The 16,181-nt window shown below is 43.4% G+C and overlaps 1 protein-coding gene across 1 annotated transcript in view; it reads right to left on the bottom strand.

Moving 5' to 3' along the window:
* CAPN13 (calpain 13) overlaps nt 1-16,181 on the bottom strand; it is a 98,500-nt gene that overhangs the window by 29,383 nt on the left and 52,936 nt on the right. Inside the window, exons 8-10 of the mRNA XM_007938808.1 lie at nt 5,553-5,627; nt 3,802-3,947; nt 1,954-2,096 (exon numbers count right to left, since the gene is read on the bottom strand). Coding sequence (XP_007936999.1) covers nt 1,954-2,096; nt 3,802-3,947; nt 5,553-5,627 — 364 coding nt within the window. The remainder of the gene's footprint in view (nt 1-1,953; nt 2,097-3,801; nt 3,948-5,552; nt 5,628-16,181) is intronic.

The following is a 16,181-nucleotide window of genomic DNA, read 5'->3' as shown; positions in this document are numbered from 1 at the left end:
ACATTGACAAAGGCTGACGCTAAGACAGAGCTGGTATCAATTGTAAATTCCTTAACATCAAGGACTCCAATAAGAAGTAAACTGCTTCTTTTTTCCCCCATCAGATCACTTGAAAATATGATGGGCATTTGTCCTAGGACTCCTGGTGTTAGTAGGGAATGCAGGTGTGTATAAGTGGGGAAACATAAATTTCTGCTTCCCAGAGAAGTGTTAAGAATGCAGGCTTGTTTTTAAGCCATTTTACAGTTTGCAAAGTGCTTCCTTGTAATGTTGGTTCCTTACAATGATCCAGCAAGCTGGTTCTAGGCTCCCTGTTTTACGGATGCAGAAGCTGAGACTCCACAGTTAAAGGAACGGAAGTAGGACTAGAGCAACCTGTGTTGCTTTTTATGTAATTAAGCCCCACTATCACCAGGCAATGGGGTTGTCATGAATCAGAATCAGCTTGGTGACTTGGTGGCAATGGGTTTGAATTTTTTTTTTTTTTTTTTGCTACCACCAGGGTTTGTCTTCCATAGTTGATAAGGATTTTGTCTTCTTTTCCACTGCTGCTCATGGGCTCTATCAGGTATATAACTACCAGGTGATTTGCCCAGGGAGACTTCCCTGGAATCCAGAGGTGAGATGGCAGGGAGGTGGGAATGTTTGGGGCAAGGATGAAAAAGTTTGCCCACCCTTGTCATTTGTCACTGTCTTATCTTTTCCTGCCTGTTCACACACCTGCGTTTGGTTTCATGTAAGGCAGAATAGTGTTCCTATAGCCACTGGGAGCCTTGAGGCCCATTCCAGGACTGGGGCACTGGGCTGGCTGTTCCCATCAAACACCACTAGAAGCCTGGCAACCTCCAAGGGTCTGGGAGCTGGAACACACATCACCTGTTTCAGGGAAACAGTAAAAAAGACCCCTAATGTCTCTTGAGCTGTTAAGGTCTGGACTGTCTTTGGTGTTTATCAGTCTTGCAGGATCAATCTGGATCCTGCAAGATCTTCAGGATACCTGAGGAGATGCAGGTTCCGGGTGCCCCTTTGGAAGAGTGAGCAGCTGAGAAAGAATTCATCCCTGAGCTGAAAAGTAGAGAAATGGGCTTGGCAAGTGGCATAGTGGGTAAGGAATTTGGCTGCTAACCAGGCAGTCAGTGGGTCAAAACCCACCACGTTTTTACAGGAGGAAGATGAAGCAATCTACTTCTGTAAAGATTTACAGCCTTGGAAACCCAATGGGGTTGCTATGAGTCACAATTGACTTGAAGGAAGTAGGTGTTTTTTTTGGTATAATATTGCTAGGGCTCCTGAACTGTAAAGGCTTTGGGGCAAATGAACACAACACTGCTGTGCTGCCCAGCCATAGGACATGGGTCTCAGAGTGACTGTGTTAACGGTACCCCCAGGAGTAGTGCAATGGAGCAGCCCAGAGACCTCTCCAGGGTTCTGTCTCACTGGGAAAGTGAAGAGGTGGCCGAGACTTTTTAGTAGCCTTGTCTGGTTGTACTATCCTGGACAGCCAGATCTGGTGCCTCAATTCCTTCTTAGCCCTTCCCAATGCCTTTACTCTGGCTCTAGGCTTCTTCTTTTTCTTTCTTCTTTTTTTTTTTTTTAGAGTGAAAGTTGGGTAACTCTGAGGATGAGATTTCTTTTAGAAACTCCCTGGATCAGTGAGGACTCTTGGCTTACAGAAATCAAACTCAGGCTGGATAAGCAGAAAGGCAGTTATTGGAAGAATGCTCAGAGAGTTGAAGGAAGTCTAGAGAAGGTGGCTTGGAAGATGGGGTGGCACCCAGCTGAGCACCACAGGGCAACTGCCCTGCATTGCTGCCACTTGGCTCAAAGTCCTACAGCTTTTAGTTACAGCCTCAGGAGTTAAAGCCCTGCATGACTGAGAGTGTGCCCTCCCCAGCCCCATTTGGTATAGACAAATGTCCCCAAAGAACAAACCCAGACGTAGACTACCTTTACCTTGAACACTTGGAAGTTCAGTGGAATTTCCTTGTCTGTTGACATCAAACTTTGTGGCATGATGGTGAAGGACACAACAACATTGTTGCTTTCCATGGGCTCTTGCACAAGGAAGAAGTACTGAGGATCCCTCCAAGGTCCTTCTGCATGAGAAAGACCTGTCACCGCAGCTCATCACTGTCCCCTGACTCCCTGTGGGAGTCTTTTCCTATTCAAAGAGCCCTGGGGGTTTGTGGAATAAACTCTAAATTTGAAGACACAAAAAGGCCCGTGTTCCAGTTCCCAAAAATTATTATTTGTGGTTCAGGTTTCTTTATTTTCTGAGGCTCAGTCTCCTCTCCTCCTTTTGAAAACATGAAGGGGGAGTGTATTCCCCTTTTGGTGAAAAGTTTTTTAAACTATAAAGTTGAGGGCTATTTGATAATAATAAAATTCCAGAGTCCCCATGTCTGCATGAGCTTATGCATTGGCAGTAACCCTCAGAGCCTTGACATGCACATCAATCCCCAAACACCAGTGGAGACAGAAAATAGGCAGATGCATGTCAATTGGCAGTACTCTGCTACCCAAGCCTGCTCATCAGAGCCAGAGGAAGCCTAGTGAATGAATGTGGACATTGTTAGATTCAAACACATGAAATGATGAAGGTAAGTCAAGATAGAAATGAATTAATGGAGATCAGAAGGTCCGGTCATAATTGGAAATGGGGAGGCAAAGAGGATGGTCATGGCCCCAGGAATTTTGGAGGATTGAATAAGATGATTCATTCAAGTGCACTTAGCAGCTCATGGCTGCTGCTTCCCTTCCTCTATTCCTTATAAGAAATTACTACAAATGGCCCAATGTATAATTTGGGTTAGTCCATTTATAAAGGGGCTTTTGCCACACAATCAGACAAATGGAGCTCAGAAAGATGAATCAGTAAATTTGTTGTACCAGAACGATTTGGCAGGTCCCCAGAGTGTAACCATGGCCTCTGGTGACTAGGTTTTCTGGCCAGGAGAGTTAAAGAGCCTGCATGTTTAAGAGAGGGTGACGCTTGAGGAATGGGCTCATGGGAGCCAATCATTCTTGACAGATGGTGCTCAGGAGTGGGGAATGTAGATGTCTGGGTGCAAATGCATACACGTACACACTCACACAAAAACACTGTTCGCGCAGCCTCCTTTTCCAGAGATGTATGAACATACTCAGATTCATCCTTGCAGGCAGCTGTGCCACTCATCAATGTCATAAATGTGAGTGGGAGGTTCAGTGAGAGTATGTGACTCTCCCAAGACACAATGAACAATGTTCATAATAGGGGAATCCAAGGACAGATTCTGAAGCATGCCCACCACTGGAATCTCAGCACACTGCTGCAGGAGATATTCTCCCTTGAATCTGGAGGTTCTTTGTGGTCTCAGGAGACAGACAGAGATTACTAATCCCATTGTTTATAGTTGGGTTGGCTAAAGACAGAGACTAGCTCTATTCCCAAAGCCACAGAGCTAGCATAAGGCAAAGATAATGGTTTCACCTAGACCTTGGACTTTTCTACCTCACTCCTAGATACTGCATAAAGAGAGGGGAGCCTACTGTACTCCCAAGAAGCAGGTGGAGTTTTGCAGAGAGAGTTGTAGACCATGAAGGGGCAGGATGGTGCACATTTAAGACTCTCCCGCCTGCCTCCCACCCGTGGTCTTTTTCCTGGGATAAGTAGTAGCTGCTGCTTTCAGCCATCAACCTTCTCTCAGTTCAGCTTCAGGCTGACAGTCCAGAATCATGGGGCCAGTGAGACCTGAAGCCAGAGCAGGACTTGGGCTGGCAGCTTCTGGCAGGCAGAATGATTACCAGTGTCACTACTACCTGCAGGGTGTCTTAGAATCTCTTGGTTCCTAAATGTCATTTCAGACCATCTTCCATGGAGTATGTTTCCATGGTCCAGGCTGATTGGAATCTGGTTACATATATACAGGCAGGAGAAATTATCTTGGAAATCTTGACAAGAAATCCTGTGAAAACAGACACACATCACTAAATGACCACTGCTGTTGTCCCCGGAAGTGCGAGAAGGCTTCATATCAAATCACTGCACCTTCACCCTGATGCGAAAATACTCATTGGCTCATGGTTGTCCTACTCAAAGACCAGAGAGCCTCATTCTCCCTGAAGTCACTCACATGACCCTAGGACCCACTATCAGGTACCCCCTTCAGCTCCTTTATGCTCCTCTCCAGTGGCCTGAAGGGCAAGGATAGAGTACCATTTTGGGCTCTGCAAGTCTCAGAACACCTGGCAGGAACTTAGTCATCAACTGCCATCTCTCCCTAACCAGCTAATCATATTGCCAGCTCTCCTGTAGTTGAAGGACAGCCACCTGGCTCTTTCAGCTAAGGGTCCTACATGCTGCCTGAAAAACCGCCCTCCCCTAGGACTCTTTCCAAGTTCATTGCTGAGGTCTTTATTAGAATAAACTGGATTCCACACCTCAAATTCACCTCCTACGGTGTTGAAAGTGGAAACAGTGGAGAGTTTTACCTTTAATTTACATTTGTCCCTCTTCTGGTTCTCAGTTAGTTGAACCTAGCCTCCTTTTTAACACCTGCCCATTTCTTTTAAATATGCCACTAAGTAAACCAGACAACCCTTCAGAGAAATGTCCACCTTATCCTCTAATATGTGAGGACATAGTCAAGAATATGTTTTTAAAACATCATGCATGGTATTTTCAATTGTCTCATATGCATGCAAAAGCTGGACAATGAATAAGGAAGACCGAAGAGGAATTGGTGCCTTTGAATTATGGTGTTGATAAAGAATATTGGATGTACCATGGACTTCCAGAAGAAAGAACAAATCTGTCTTGGAAGAAGTACAGTCAGAATGCTCCTTAGAAGCTAGGATGGTGAGATTTTTGTCTCATGTACTTTGGACATGTTATCAGGAGGGATTAGTCCATGGAGAAGGTTATCATGCTTGGTAAAGTAGAGGGCTAGTGAAAAAGAGGAAGACCCTCGACAGGATAGATTGATATAGTGGCTGCAATAATGGGCTGAAACATAGCAGCAATTGTGAAGATGGCTCATGACTAGGCACCATTTTGTTCTGTTGTACACAGGGTTCACTATGACTCGGAACCAACTCAAAGTCACCTAACAACAACAGCCATGATTAACTGCTGGGTATTGACACAGATATCTCACCTGAAGTCCAAGATTAGGGCTGAGAGCTCAAGGCTGTGTTTCCCCTTTTGGAGATTCATACCAGGGGAGACTCCAGGCTCCCAACAGGATGGTATAGAAGATAGACTGATGATAACCATACATCCCAGTTTTTGCAAAACTGTGAGTTTCAAAGCTTTGGTTCCAATATTCTCTTTTACCATTAACATATCCTAGAAACTCTAAAGTTTTAGAACAGAAATACATTTCACATAAAGAGAGAGCACAAAAATAATTTCCCATCAGTTTTTGTGTTTTGGTAGAGAAAAGAGGTTCCCTCTAAACAGGTCTGTACAAAGCTAATGTCCATCCTCACAAAAGTTTGAGGAAAGGGTTAGAGGTTGAAAGATTCGACAATAATAATTTAAAAGATGACTTATAAAGAGAAGTAAATACCAAAACTCTCCATCTTCCTTGTTCTCATACAGCTGGACTTTTCGATGGTCATGGGTTTCCTGCCATTCCTGAGACCTGAGCATGAAAAGACCGACCACAAGGTGAGATCTCCCAGAGTGCCTCATCTCAATCTCTAGTGGCCTAAGAGGGCCTTTACACAGGCCTCCATTAGTTACTGGGCTGCGAGTGGACAGTGTCCTTCTAGCTAAGACCAGATTCAATCACTCTCTATGTGCTGACGGTTTCCAAACCTCTGTCCCGGCCTAACTGTCTGTCCTGAGCTCTACAAGAATATAAGTTAAAGTCCATTCCACATCTCCCCAGTGTCCCACAGAGATCTCAAAATTAACCTCTCCCAAACTCTACTCATCCTTTTCCTCCTCCTATTGCCCAAGCCAGGACATTAGGAGTTGTTCTTAATGATCTCTCTGTGTCGCATGCCTCATATCCAAACAATTCCACTTCCTGGTGGCGTAGTGCCTAAGGCAGACTGCTAACCAGAAGCCTGGCAATTCAAACCCAAGGAGGGGTCACTTTGAGTCAGGATCGACTCGAGGGCAGTGAGTTTGGTTTGGAGTTTAAACACCCCTCAAAGCCAAGCACTTATTTCTGTTATCTCCTCTTGAACTTCTAACTGGTCTCCCTGAACTCAGTCTTGCGTACCCACTTTCCTATCGATTCTACAAATTGCCATCAAAATGATCCTTCTAAAATGAAAATCTGACTATGTCATTTCCCTGCTTAAAACATAGCAATGGTTCTCTATTACTATCAGGATGAAGTTCAAACCCCTTAACTTAACCTATGAAGCCCTGTAGGTATTGGCCTCTGCTTACCCTCCAGCTTTAGCTGGGTAATTTCCCACCCACCTCTCTCCTTGAATCCTGCACTGTATCAATAATGAATGCCTTCCAATCTCTTAAAACACCTGTCCTCACACCTCTGAGACTTCACCATGATGCTCCCCCTGGAACATTCTTCTTTCTTTCAGTCCTATGACTCCCTAGCCCTTACTCACCTCTCCTGAAAAGCACTTCCTCTGGGAAGCCTTGCCTATCCTCCTACCACCCACCTGCTCTGCCTAAGTCTGTGCCCCTCCTTTGAGTATTTACAGACTCCATGCTATACTTGCTTCAGTACTTATCAAACTGGGTTATAAAGGCTGCCTCATTTGTTTCTACCCCTTATGAGACATCAAGTTGCATAAAGTCAATGAGTCTTGCTCACCATAATATCACTGGTGTTTAACACAATACCTATGCATATCATGGGCACACAATGATTTTTATTAATTATTTCTGTACCTGCAGGACTTACCACACTGCTTCAAATAGGAGATGCTCAATACACTGATTCAATAAATGACTTTTCACAACTGCTATAGCACTATCCCACCCCTCTCCAACCTTAACGTAGTTGTTTGCTGCAAGACTGGGAGTGACTGGCTGGGTTGAGCATCCCTCAGCACAAGCCATTTAGGAACATTGTTTGTTTCTTGACTTTCTGAAGGAGTAGATCCTCTGGTGGGACCCAGATGAGACCTGCATGTGCCCTAAACCTTGAGGTACTTCTGGCCTATTTCAGTGATAAGTGTTTAAAATAGCGTTAAAGAGGAGCCCTAAAGAGAGTGACCAGGTGGATAAGAGGTCTAGAAACCATGCCACCTGAGAAACAGAACAATCCAATGTATTTTGCTGAAAGAGGAACCTTGAGAGTGGAGATCTAATGGAGGGTGTTGTCAGGTGGAAGATGAGGTCTAGCTCTCCAGGACTGGAGGTATAAAAGTCAGGGAGACATGAGAAGGGCTTAGCAATTGCTTTCCAACAGGATGTGCTGCCTGTGGTGAGGGCTCCACCCTCCCAGAGGGGATAGATGACCATCTGTCATGGATATTAGAGAAGGGGTTTTCTCTTGGGTGAGAACTAGTCAACCTTTATAGTATAGTAAAAATAAAATGGAATTCTATCATTCTTCATCAACTTTTAGCTGTCTGGTCACCTTGGACAAGTATCTTAATGTTAAGCTTCAATAAGCCACACTTTGAATCAGGGGTAATTCCTCCTGCAAAGGGTTGCTGTTGTTGTTAGATGCAGTTGACTCAGTTCTGCCTCACAGCAACCCTATACATAACTGAATGAAATGTTATCCAGTCCTATGACATCTTCACAATAGTAGGTACATTTGAGGTGGTAGAAAGGGTTGCGGGGATTAAATAAGATGATGAATTAAGTGCCTGGGTCAAAGAAGGCATTGAACTACCATGAACTCTTTTCCCACCATGATTTATAAAGTGTTGCTCAAAGTGGTCTTACAGTTTAATTGTGGCTGATTCATTTACATAAACATGTATATTATATGTATCTCTCTTGCTTAGTAATATCAACAGTTGGTACTATACATGGATTTGTTTTTCTGGTGTGAATACACTTTTGTTCTGAAAAACCATAAATGGAAATTTAAACCCTAATGCTAGAAAAGTATACTCTTAATGCCATTTCTGTTCGTAACTCCTTGTGTTCATTCAATCCTCCTAGGCCCTTCACACTCTATAGTTTTGATACCTGAATTCTGACAGTGACATGACCAAAGAGAAGATGGTGATGATGAAGGCCAGGATCTCCCCATGTCTCCAGATTCCAGTTCAGGCTCTGTTGTCTACTTCATTGGGATGGTTTATTATAAAAGCTAATTGTCCTAGGGTCTGTGGTGGAGGAGGAGACTGTCACAGGCAGGAGGGTGCAGCTACCCCTTTGTCAGCCCACACTTCAAAGTGGAGGCATGCTTATTAGCTCCAGAGGCACAGAACTTTAATGAAATCTTTCCCTGGAGTGGTTTGCATTGAGGGCCTGGGTCACCTCTATGCCAGGATAGAAAGACTGGGACCACCATTCAGACTTCCTGCTGCAGGCTGAGCCAGTCAGATGTGTTATTGTAAAATGGCAATTTTATAATTAAGTGATAATTATGTTTTCTGCAGTGTGTAAGGGAAAATAAATGTAGTGTAAATCAATATGCTATCGATTCATGCAAGTTTGCCTTTAAGCATGCATGACTGAAATTTCAATTATGGCTGAGATTAGACCATCTGACTCTCTCAATCCAACTCCCTCCTTAGAAAGTAGGAGGAAATAAACCACCTGTATGGAGACATGATCATGCAGCCATCCTCATTACTTCCCGGCCTGGTGGGAAATGGGTGGCCCTCAACACTCACAGCCAAGGTACATGATCCGACAAAGTAGGTGCTGCCAGATCCATCTGTCCAATGCCTGCTCTGCACACATTGCTCCCCTGTTCAAGGGTCATAATTAATCCCCATGCCTGTAGGATGTAAATCCAAACTCCTAAAATGGCATTGGGCTCTCTACTCTCTGGCCTGATCAAGGTCTCCAGCCCAACTTTCAAATTTTTTCTTCCAGATTCTCCTACCTCAGGCCAATTTGTTTGCCCTGAACACACTAGGTATGTTTGTGACTCAGTACAATGGCCTACGCTTCCCTTTCTACCTGGAGCACCCTTCCTAAGTGAGCCATATTCCCTTAACCTAAGACCAACTCAATTCAACCCCACCTTTGAAGCTTATCCTGAACATTCCAGCCCATGGGAAGCTTCTCTTCCCTGATCTCTGATGTCCCTTGTCTTTGATAATCATTTGGCATTTGACATAAAGGCATGGGCAAAATATCAAGTGAACTTGCTGCCCTCTCTCCTCCCCAAAGAGATCCTAGTCTTGCCATTTGCCCTTTCCTCCACTAACACCCCACCAACCAACCCAAATTGGGGATTCTGGCTTAACATATCACCCTCTGGGAAGTATTTGGCAGCTTGGGGTAATGACTGGGAAGGACAACTGCAAAAGGCCAGAGGTTATTATTAGGATTTACACTGGAAAGAAAAAAGGGTAGTTCTGAGAAAGAATAAAGTATGTTGTTGTTTTTGTTAGGTGCTGTCGAGTCATTTCTGACTCATAGCGCCCCATGCACAGCAGAATGAAACACTGCCCGATCCCACACCAGCTCCATGATCCCTGCTATACTTGAGCCCATCATCATAGCCACCATGTCAATCCATCTTGTTGAAGGCCTCCCCCTCTTTTGTCAACCCTCCACCCTACCAAGCATGACATCCTTCTCCAGGGAATGGTCCCTTCTGACAACATGACCAAAATAGATGAGATGAAGTCTGGCCATTCTCCCTTTCAAGGAGCATTTCGAGTGCACTTCCTCCAGGACAGATCTGTTAGTTCTTTTAGCAGTCCATGGTACTTTCAGCATTCTTCACCAGCACCACCATTCAAAAGCATCAACTCTTCTTCAGTCTTCCTTATTCATTGTCCAGCTCTCACATGCATATCAGGCGATTGGAAATATCATGGCTTCTGTCAGGCTCACCTTAGTCCTCAAGGAGACATCCTGGCTCCTCAGCACTTGAAACAGTTCCTTGCAGTTGACCTTCCCAATGCTACTGTCGTCTAATGTCCTGACTGCTGCTTCCATTGGCATCGATAGTAGGACCAAGCAATGTGAATTCTTTGACAACCTCAAACTTCTCTCCATTTATTGTGATGCTGCTCATTGGTCCAGTTGTGAGGATTTTTGTTTTCTTTATATTGAGACATAATCCATACTCAGACTGTATTCTTCAACTTTCATCAGTAAGTGCCTCAAGTGAGTCTCCTCATTCTCCAGGTGAGGAGAGAGAACTCAGGCATGCCCAAATCAGAATGACAGGAGAGTGGGAGAAAGGGGATTAAAAGGCCCAGGAACCTGGACAGAGGAGCAGTCAGCCGCAGGGACCCAGGTAAGGGTGGTACAAGAGGTTTACAACAGGGAGACAAACTTGTCTGTCGGTTTGTCCTACCATGGTGAAGTATTGATGTGAGTTTTGAGGCTCAGCCACTGGTGTTTCTAACCCAGTGGGATGCACATGGTGCACAGGTATCAGCCTAGCTTACAGACTGAGACAGACTAGGAAGAAGGAAGAGGCAGTCCACTTCTCAAAGAATTGGCCAGGGAAAACCTTATGAATAGCAAAGAATAAAGTATAGAGGCTAGCAAAAAGGAGGAAAAGGGGATAGTGAGTAAAGACATTGCCCCGGCTGGACTGGAAACAGGGTTTGGGGAGCTCATCACTTAAGAAGAGAAAGTCTTAGGGACAGGTGTAGTGTAGGAGAAATATTGACAATAAAGAGATGGGGGAATTGGATTTTCAAGACATTTTTCTGTCTGTGGTGATGGCATTCCCCTTGGCAGTTTTTTTTTTTTTTTTTTGGTTTTGAGACTGCAGTAAAAATTCTAACTGCTTTTAATTGCTTTTCTGATTACCAAACTAATGTTTTACTGGATGCAATGCTGTGATAAGGTTGGCACCCTGAAGGTGACATTTGCATTACATGAGGTGGCTATTGGGTCTTTAAGTGTAATGTCCTCACTTCCTACCTAAATAGCCTCTCAAACCTCTTCTGAGACCTGGTTCAAGGCATAAGGTGAGCCCATGCAACCCCTCAGACAGCACTTATTGACACGAGGGCCCTTGCTACTGAAACTGGGACTCTACCCTGAATATTATGTCTTCTTGGTCTCTTTCCAGGAGCTCTGGTGGCTTAGTGCATAAGACATTTGACTCCTAACCAGAAGGCTGGCTGGTTCAAACCCACCAGCCACTCCTCAGAAGGAAAGTTGGGCAATCTACTTCCATAGTGATGAAACCCAAGGAGGGGTCACTATGAGTTGGATCTGACTTGACGGTAGTGCATTGCATTGCATTGTGGTTTCTTTCCACATCCTGCATCTCCTTAATCCACCTAAATTTAAATCACTTGGTTGCTGGCCTCCAGGCTCAGCATCTCCCTAGATGGGGGATAATGTGAGGGGACCCTGATTCAGTGGTTCAGGGGCTCAGAAGCAAGTCACCTCTGCTTTGAAATTCAGCTTGTCCTTGGGCCTCAGGTCTAGCAATTCTTATGACACCATTGGGGCCCCATCTCTGAGTATCCCAGTAATTCAGGGGCTAGAGGTAGCCTCTGTTCTTTCCAGGTCTCTCAGGGCCTTGGGGCCCAAGCCAGCAGCTGGTGCCCCCTGCTAGCAGACTGGGTTACTGATCTGGACCACTCCATACCCCAATGCATTACCGTTCAGTAACTTTCCCATGTGCTGGGCATTGCCCGGTTTTGTCTTCTAGCTGGGGCAGCCTACCCTTGCCTGTGCAGCCTCTCTCAGCTGTCCCACATTTTCTGAATTCTGAAGGCCACATTGCACCTGCCCCTCTCCTGTTGCCTAGAACTAAATTGCCCACCCCTTTTAACACTAGAATTAATCCTTTTGGGTGTGGGCTTCCTTCTCAATGGTGAATTGAGAAATGTACCTGTTTCAGGGAGGGGAGCTTTTTACTTCCATAGTGTAGGACTCCTGAGTAACTTCTGGCATCATACCTCATCAACTTGGCTTCCTTATTTAGGGTCCAATAATAAGTGGTGCAGATACTTGGGATATCGAAGGAAGAAGAAACTCCCTCTGCCCCCTTCAAACCTTTATAAACATCACCAGCCCCATATGGTCTTGGAAGCCACCCTCACTGCTCCAGCTCATCTTCATCTGAACTATAATTGGGGTGTCTCCCCACACTATTATATGAAAGCAGGTTGACAAACACCAGTTTAGCTTAATTAGTAAAGAATTTCTGCCTTGAACATTGTGCTCTTTTTTTGGGGGGGAAAAAAAAAAACTACATAGGATCAGGTTTTCAAAATGGAGTCTCATCAGTAATCACCATGTTAATTACCTCTGGCATCTTAGTCCCTGAAAAACTAGGTAGAGCAGTTTGAATTGGGGATTCTGGTGCTCTGAACAGCTCACTGAGTCAGAGTGCAGCAAACTCAGGGGAGTAGGATTGGGAAGGAGAAAGGGACAGGGGAAAAAAATAACAAGAGCAGGAGATCCACCCTGTGGAGTGCTAACAGGCAGCTGAGAAAGGCCACTGGAGACCTCCCTGGGGAAATGCCAACCGGCAGGTGAGAGAGGCCATCTGAGACCTCCCTGGGCTGAGGAAGAAGACACACCACACCAGCATACCAGTGACCACACCAGCATACCAGTGACCACACCAGCATACCAGTGATCACCTCAAGGATCTACCTTCAGCACCTGATTTTATTGGTAACTTGGGTCTGCTAGGTGCAGGCAGGCATGTCCAGAGCCACTGAAACCTGAGCAGAGAGTCCACTGGTGCTGCAAGAGGGCGGGCCCAGGGAGGTGCCCCCACAGTGGATCACTGAACAGGCTTGGGTCAGCTTTGTGGCACTGAGGGGCCCGCACTTGACTTTTTCAGTAATATTGGGACCACTGAGTGCAAGTGGGCACTGGCCTGACTCCAGCACCACTGAAACTGAGTGGATCTTTGGTGCCACAGGTGGGCAGGCCCAGAAAGCAACTCCCATGGTGGATCATGGTGTGGTCCAGTGACTCAGGGCCTGTGGACCTGAGAGGAACTCCCACCACAGATTGTGAAGCCAGGCAGTTGTCTTGGATCAGCTTTTTGGTGCTGAGGGGACTCAGGGGTGATATTTTTGTGTGTGTCTGAGCCTGGTGGAAAGTGGTGATCCCCTAACAACTGGAGTCTTTGCTGAACTTGAGCTGTGAATAACAGTACAACATCATCATTAGCAGCCTTCTCAAAGTCCTAGAAACCGCCCCTACCAACGTGAAGCTTTCCTCCTTCCTCTCCTCTGCTCTCACCTTCTCCATCAATAACCTCACTCATCCAATAGAAGAAACCACATTCAGCCACCATAATACCTCCTGGTTCGAATTCTAAACCTTCTTTACGACAAACAGAAACCCATATCCACACTCCACACAGTGACTCCAACCTCACAAAGAAAACTGCAGACCAACTCAGCATACCTGAATTAATAACTAAAAAAATAAACTATACCAGCTCCAACTTTTCAAAATATTAAATCATAAAACCAAGACAAAACAAATCAATACATAACCAACAGTTAAAGGCAACCTCAAAATGCCTAGGAAACAACAGGCAACCTCAAATCAAACAAAAAAAAAACAGGACAAGGCATTTAAAGAAAAACCCCAAACAAAGGTCTCATTAAACATGGAGGAAGAGAAGACAATAGAATTATCTGAGAAAGAATTTAGAAGATATGTTATAGAGCTTTACAAGAGCCTAAGGAAACCCCAAACAGAAGCAAGGAGAACACAGACAGTTCTCTGGAAGAACTCAGGAAAATCATTTAAAAACAAAATAACAAGATTAATGCACAATCAGAACTCATTCAAAAACAGCAGTTAAAAATCCAGAAGATGATACCAAACATACAGAATTACACAATACAGTAGATGCACAAAAGAGTAGGTTAGAACTGGCTGAAGAATGCATATCCCAACCAGAAGACAAATCCCTGGACACCAGTCTGTATGAAGAAAAATCAGAACAAAGATTTAAGAGAAATGAAGAGAAACTAAGAATTATGTGGGATGACATGAAAAGGAACAACATACACCTCATTGGAATTCCAGAACAAGAAGAGGTGAACAAAAAAAAACACCAAGAAAATTGTGGAAGACCTATCTGTTAGTAAAACAGAAAACTTCCCCCATATCATGAAGGAGGAAATACTACAAAACATCTTCTCAGACCACAATGCTATAAAATTAGAAATTAATAATAGGAAGATCAAGGAAAAAACATCAAACATAGGAAGCTGAACAATTCACTGCTCAAAAACTACTGGGTAGTAGAACAAATAAAATCTGAAATAATAAAAAAATTGCTAGAAAAAAATGAGAATGGTGATACATCACCAAAACCTATGGGACATAAAGAAGTACTCAGAGGACAGTTTATAGCAATAAATGCATACCTCAAAAAAGAGGAAAGAAAATCAACACTCTAACTCACCAACTCCAGCAACTAGAAATAGAACAAAAGACTCCTGCAGTATTTAGAAGTAAGGAAATAATAAATATCAGAGCAGAAATAAATGAAACAAAAAACAAAGAAGCCATAGAAAAAAAATCAACAAAACAAAAAGCTGGTTCTTCAAAAACATTAATAAAATCAATAAAACATTGGCAGATCTAACAAAAGAAAAGAAAGAGAAGATCCAAATCATAAGATTGGAAATGAAAAGGTGTCATCACAACAGAACCAAGTGAAATAAAAAAGATACTGATGGAATATTATGAAAAACTATACTCCAACAGATTTGAGAACCTAGAAGAGATGGACAAGTTTCTAGAATCACAAGACCTACCTAAACTATCCCACTCAGAAAACTTGAACAGACCTATAACAAAAGAATAAATTGAACAGGTCATAAAAAAAAAACTTTCCACAAAGAAAAGTCCTGGCCCTGATGGCTTCACTGGAGAATTCTATCAAATATTCAGAGAAGAGTTGACACCTATACTACTCAAGCTATTCCAGAGCATAGAAAAAGATGGAATACTCCTAAACTCATTTTATGAAGCAAGCATAACACTAATACCAAAACCGGGGAAAGACACCACTAAAAAGGAAAACTACAGATCAATATCCCTCATGAACATAGATGCAAAAATCTTTAACAAAATCCTAGCCAACAGAATCTAACAACATATCTAAAAATGAATACACCTGGACCAAGTAGGATTCACACCAGGTTTACAAGGGTAGTTCAACATCAGAAAAACAATCAATGTAATCCACCACATAAACAAAAAAGAAAAGAAAAGAACCATATGATTATATCAATTGATACAGAAAAGGCATCTGATAAAATCCAACATCCATTCCTGTTCAGAACTCTCAGCAAAATAGGGATAGAAGGGAAATTCCTCAACATAATAAAGGGTATATATGCAAAGCCAACGGCCAACATCATTATTAATGGAGAAAGACTCAAGGCATTCCCCCTACGAATAGGAACCAGACAGGGATGCCATCTATCACCACTTCTATTTAACATTGTATTGGAAGTCCTGGCCAGGGCAACAAGGCAAGAAAGAGAAATAAAAGGCATACAAATTGGCAAAGAGGAACTAAAACTACCTCTATTTGCAGATGATATGATCCTGAACATAGAAAACCCAAGGGACTCAATAAAAAAAAAAAAAACTAGGAACTATAGAGAGGTTCAGCAAAATGTCAGGATACAAGGTCAACATACAAATAACAGTTGGATTCTTCTACACCAACAAAGAGTCCTCTGATAAAGAAATAAGGGAAACAATACCACTTACAATAGCTACTACAAAGATAAAATATCTAGGAATAAACCTCACCAGAGACACAAAAGACTTATACAAAGAAAACTATAAAACACTGCTACAAGAGACAACAAGGGCACTACATAAATGGAAGAACCTACCTTGTTCCTGGATAGGTACACTGAATATTGTGAAAATGTCAATACTACCTAAAGCAATCTACACATTTAATGCAATCGCAATCCAGATTCCAAGAATTTTTTTTTTTAAATTGTGATTTGAGTGAAAATTTACAGAGCAAATTCACTTTCCATATAGCAGTTCACATACACTTTGTCTCATGACATTGACTACAATTTACCCCAATGCAACAGCTCCCCTCCTACTTCCTCCCAAAGTTACCTCCTCCCTGTGTCCATCCTTC

Source organism: Orycteropus afer, unplaced genomic scaffold (assembly GCF_000298275.1).
Source record: "Orycteropus afer afer isolate SDZICR_OR568_19922 unplaced genomic scaffold, OryAfe1.0 scaffold00054, whole genome shotgun sequence".
In the NCBI taxonomy this organism is placed as follows: domain Eukaryota; kingdom Metazoa; phylum Chordata; class Mammalia; order Tubulidentata; family Orycteropodidae; genus Orycteropus; species Orycteropus afer.
The sequence above is the reverse complement of the archived record's forward strand: the minus strand, read 5'-3'. Positions and strand labels throughout refer to the sequence as shown.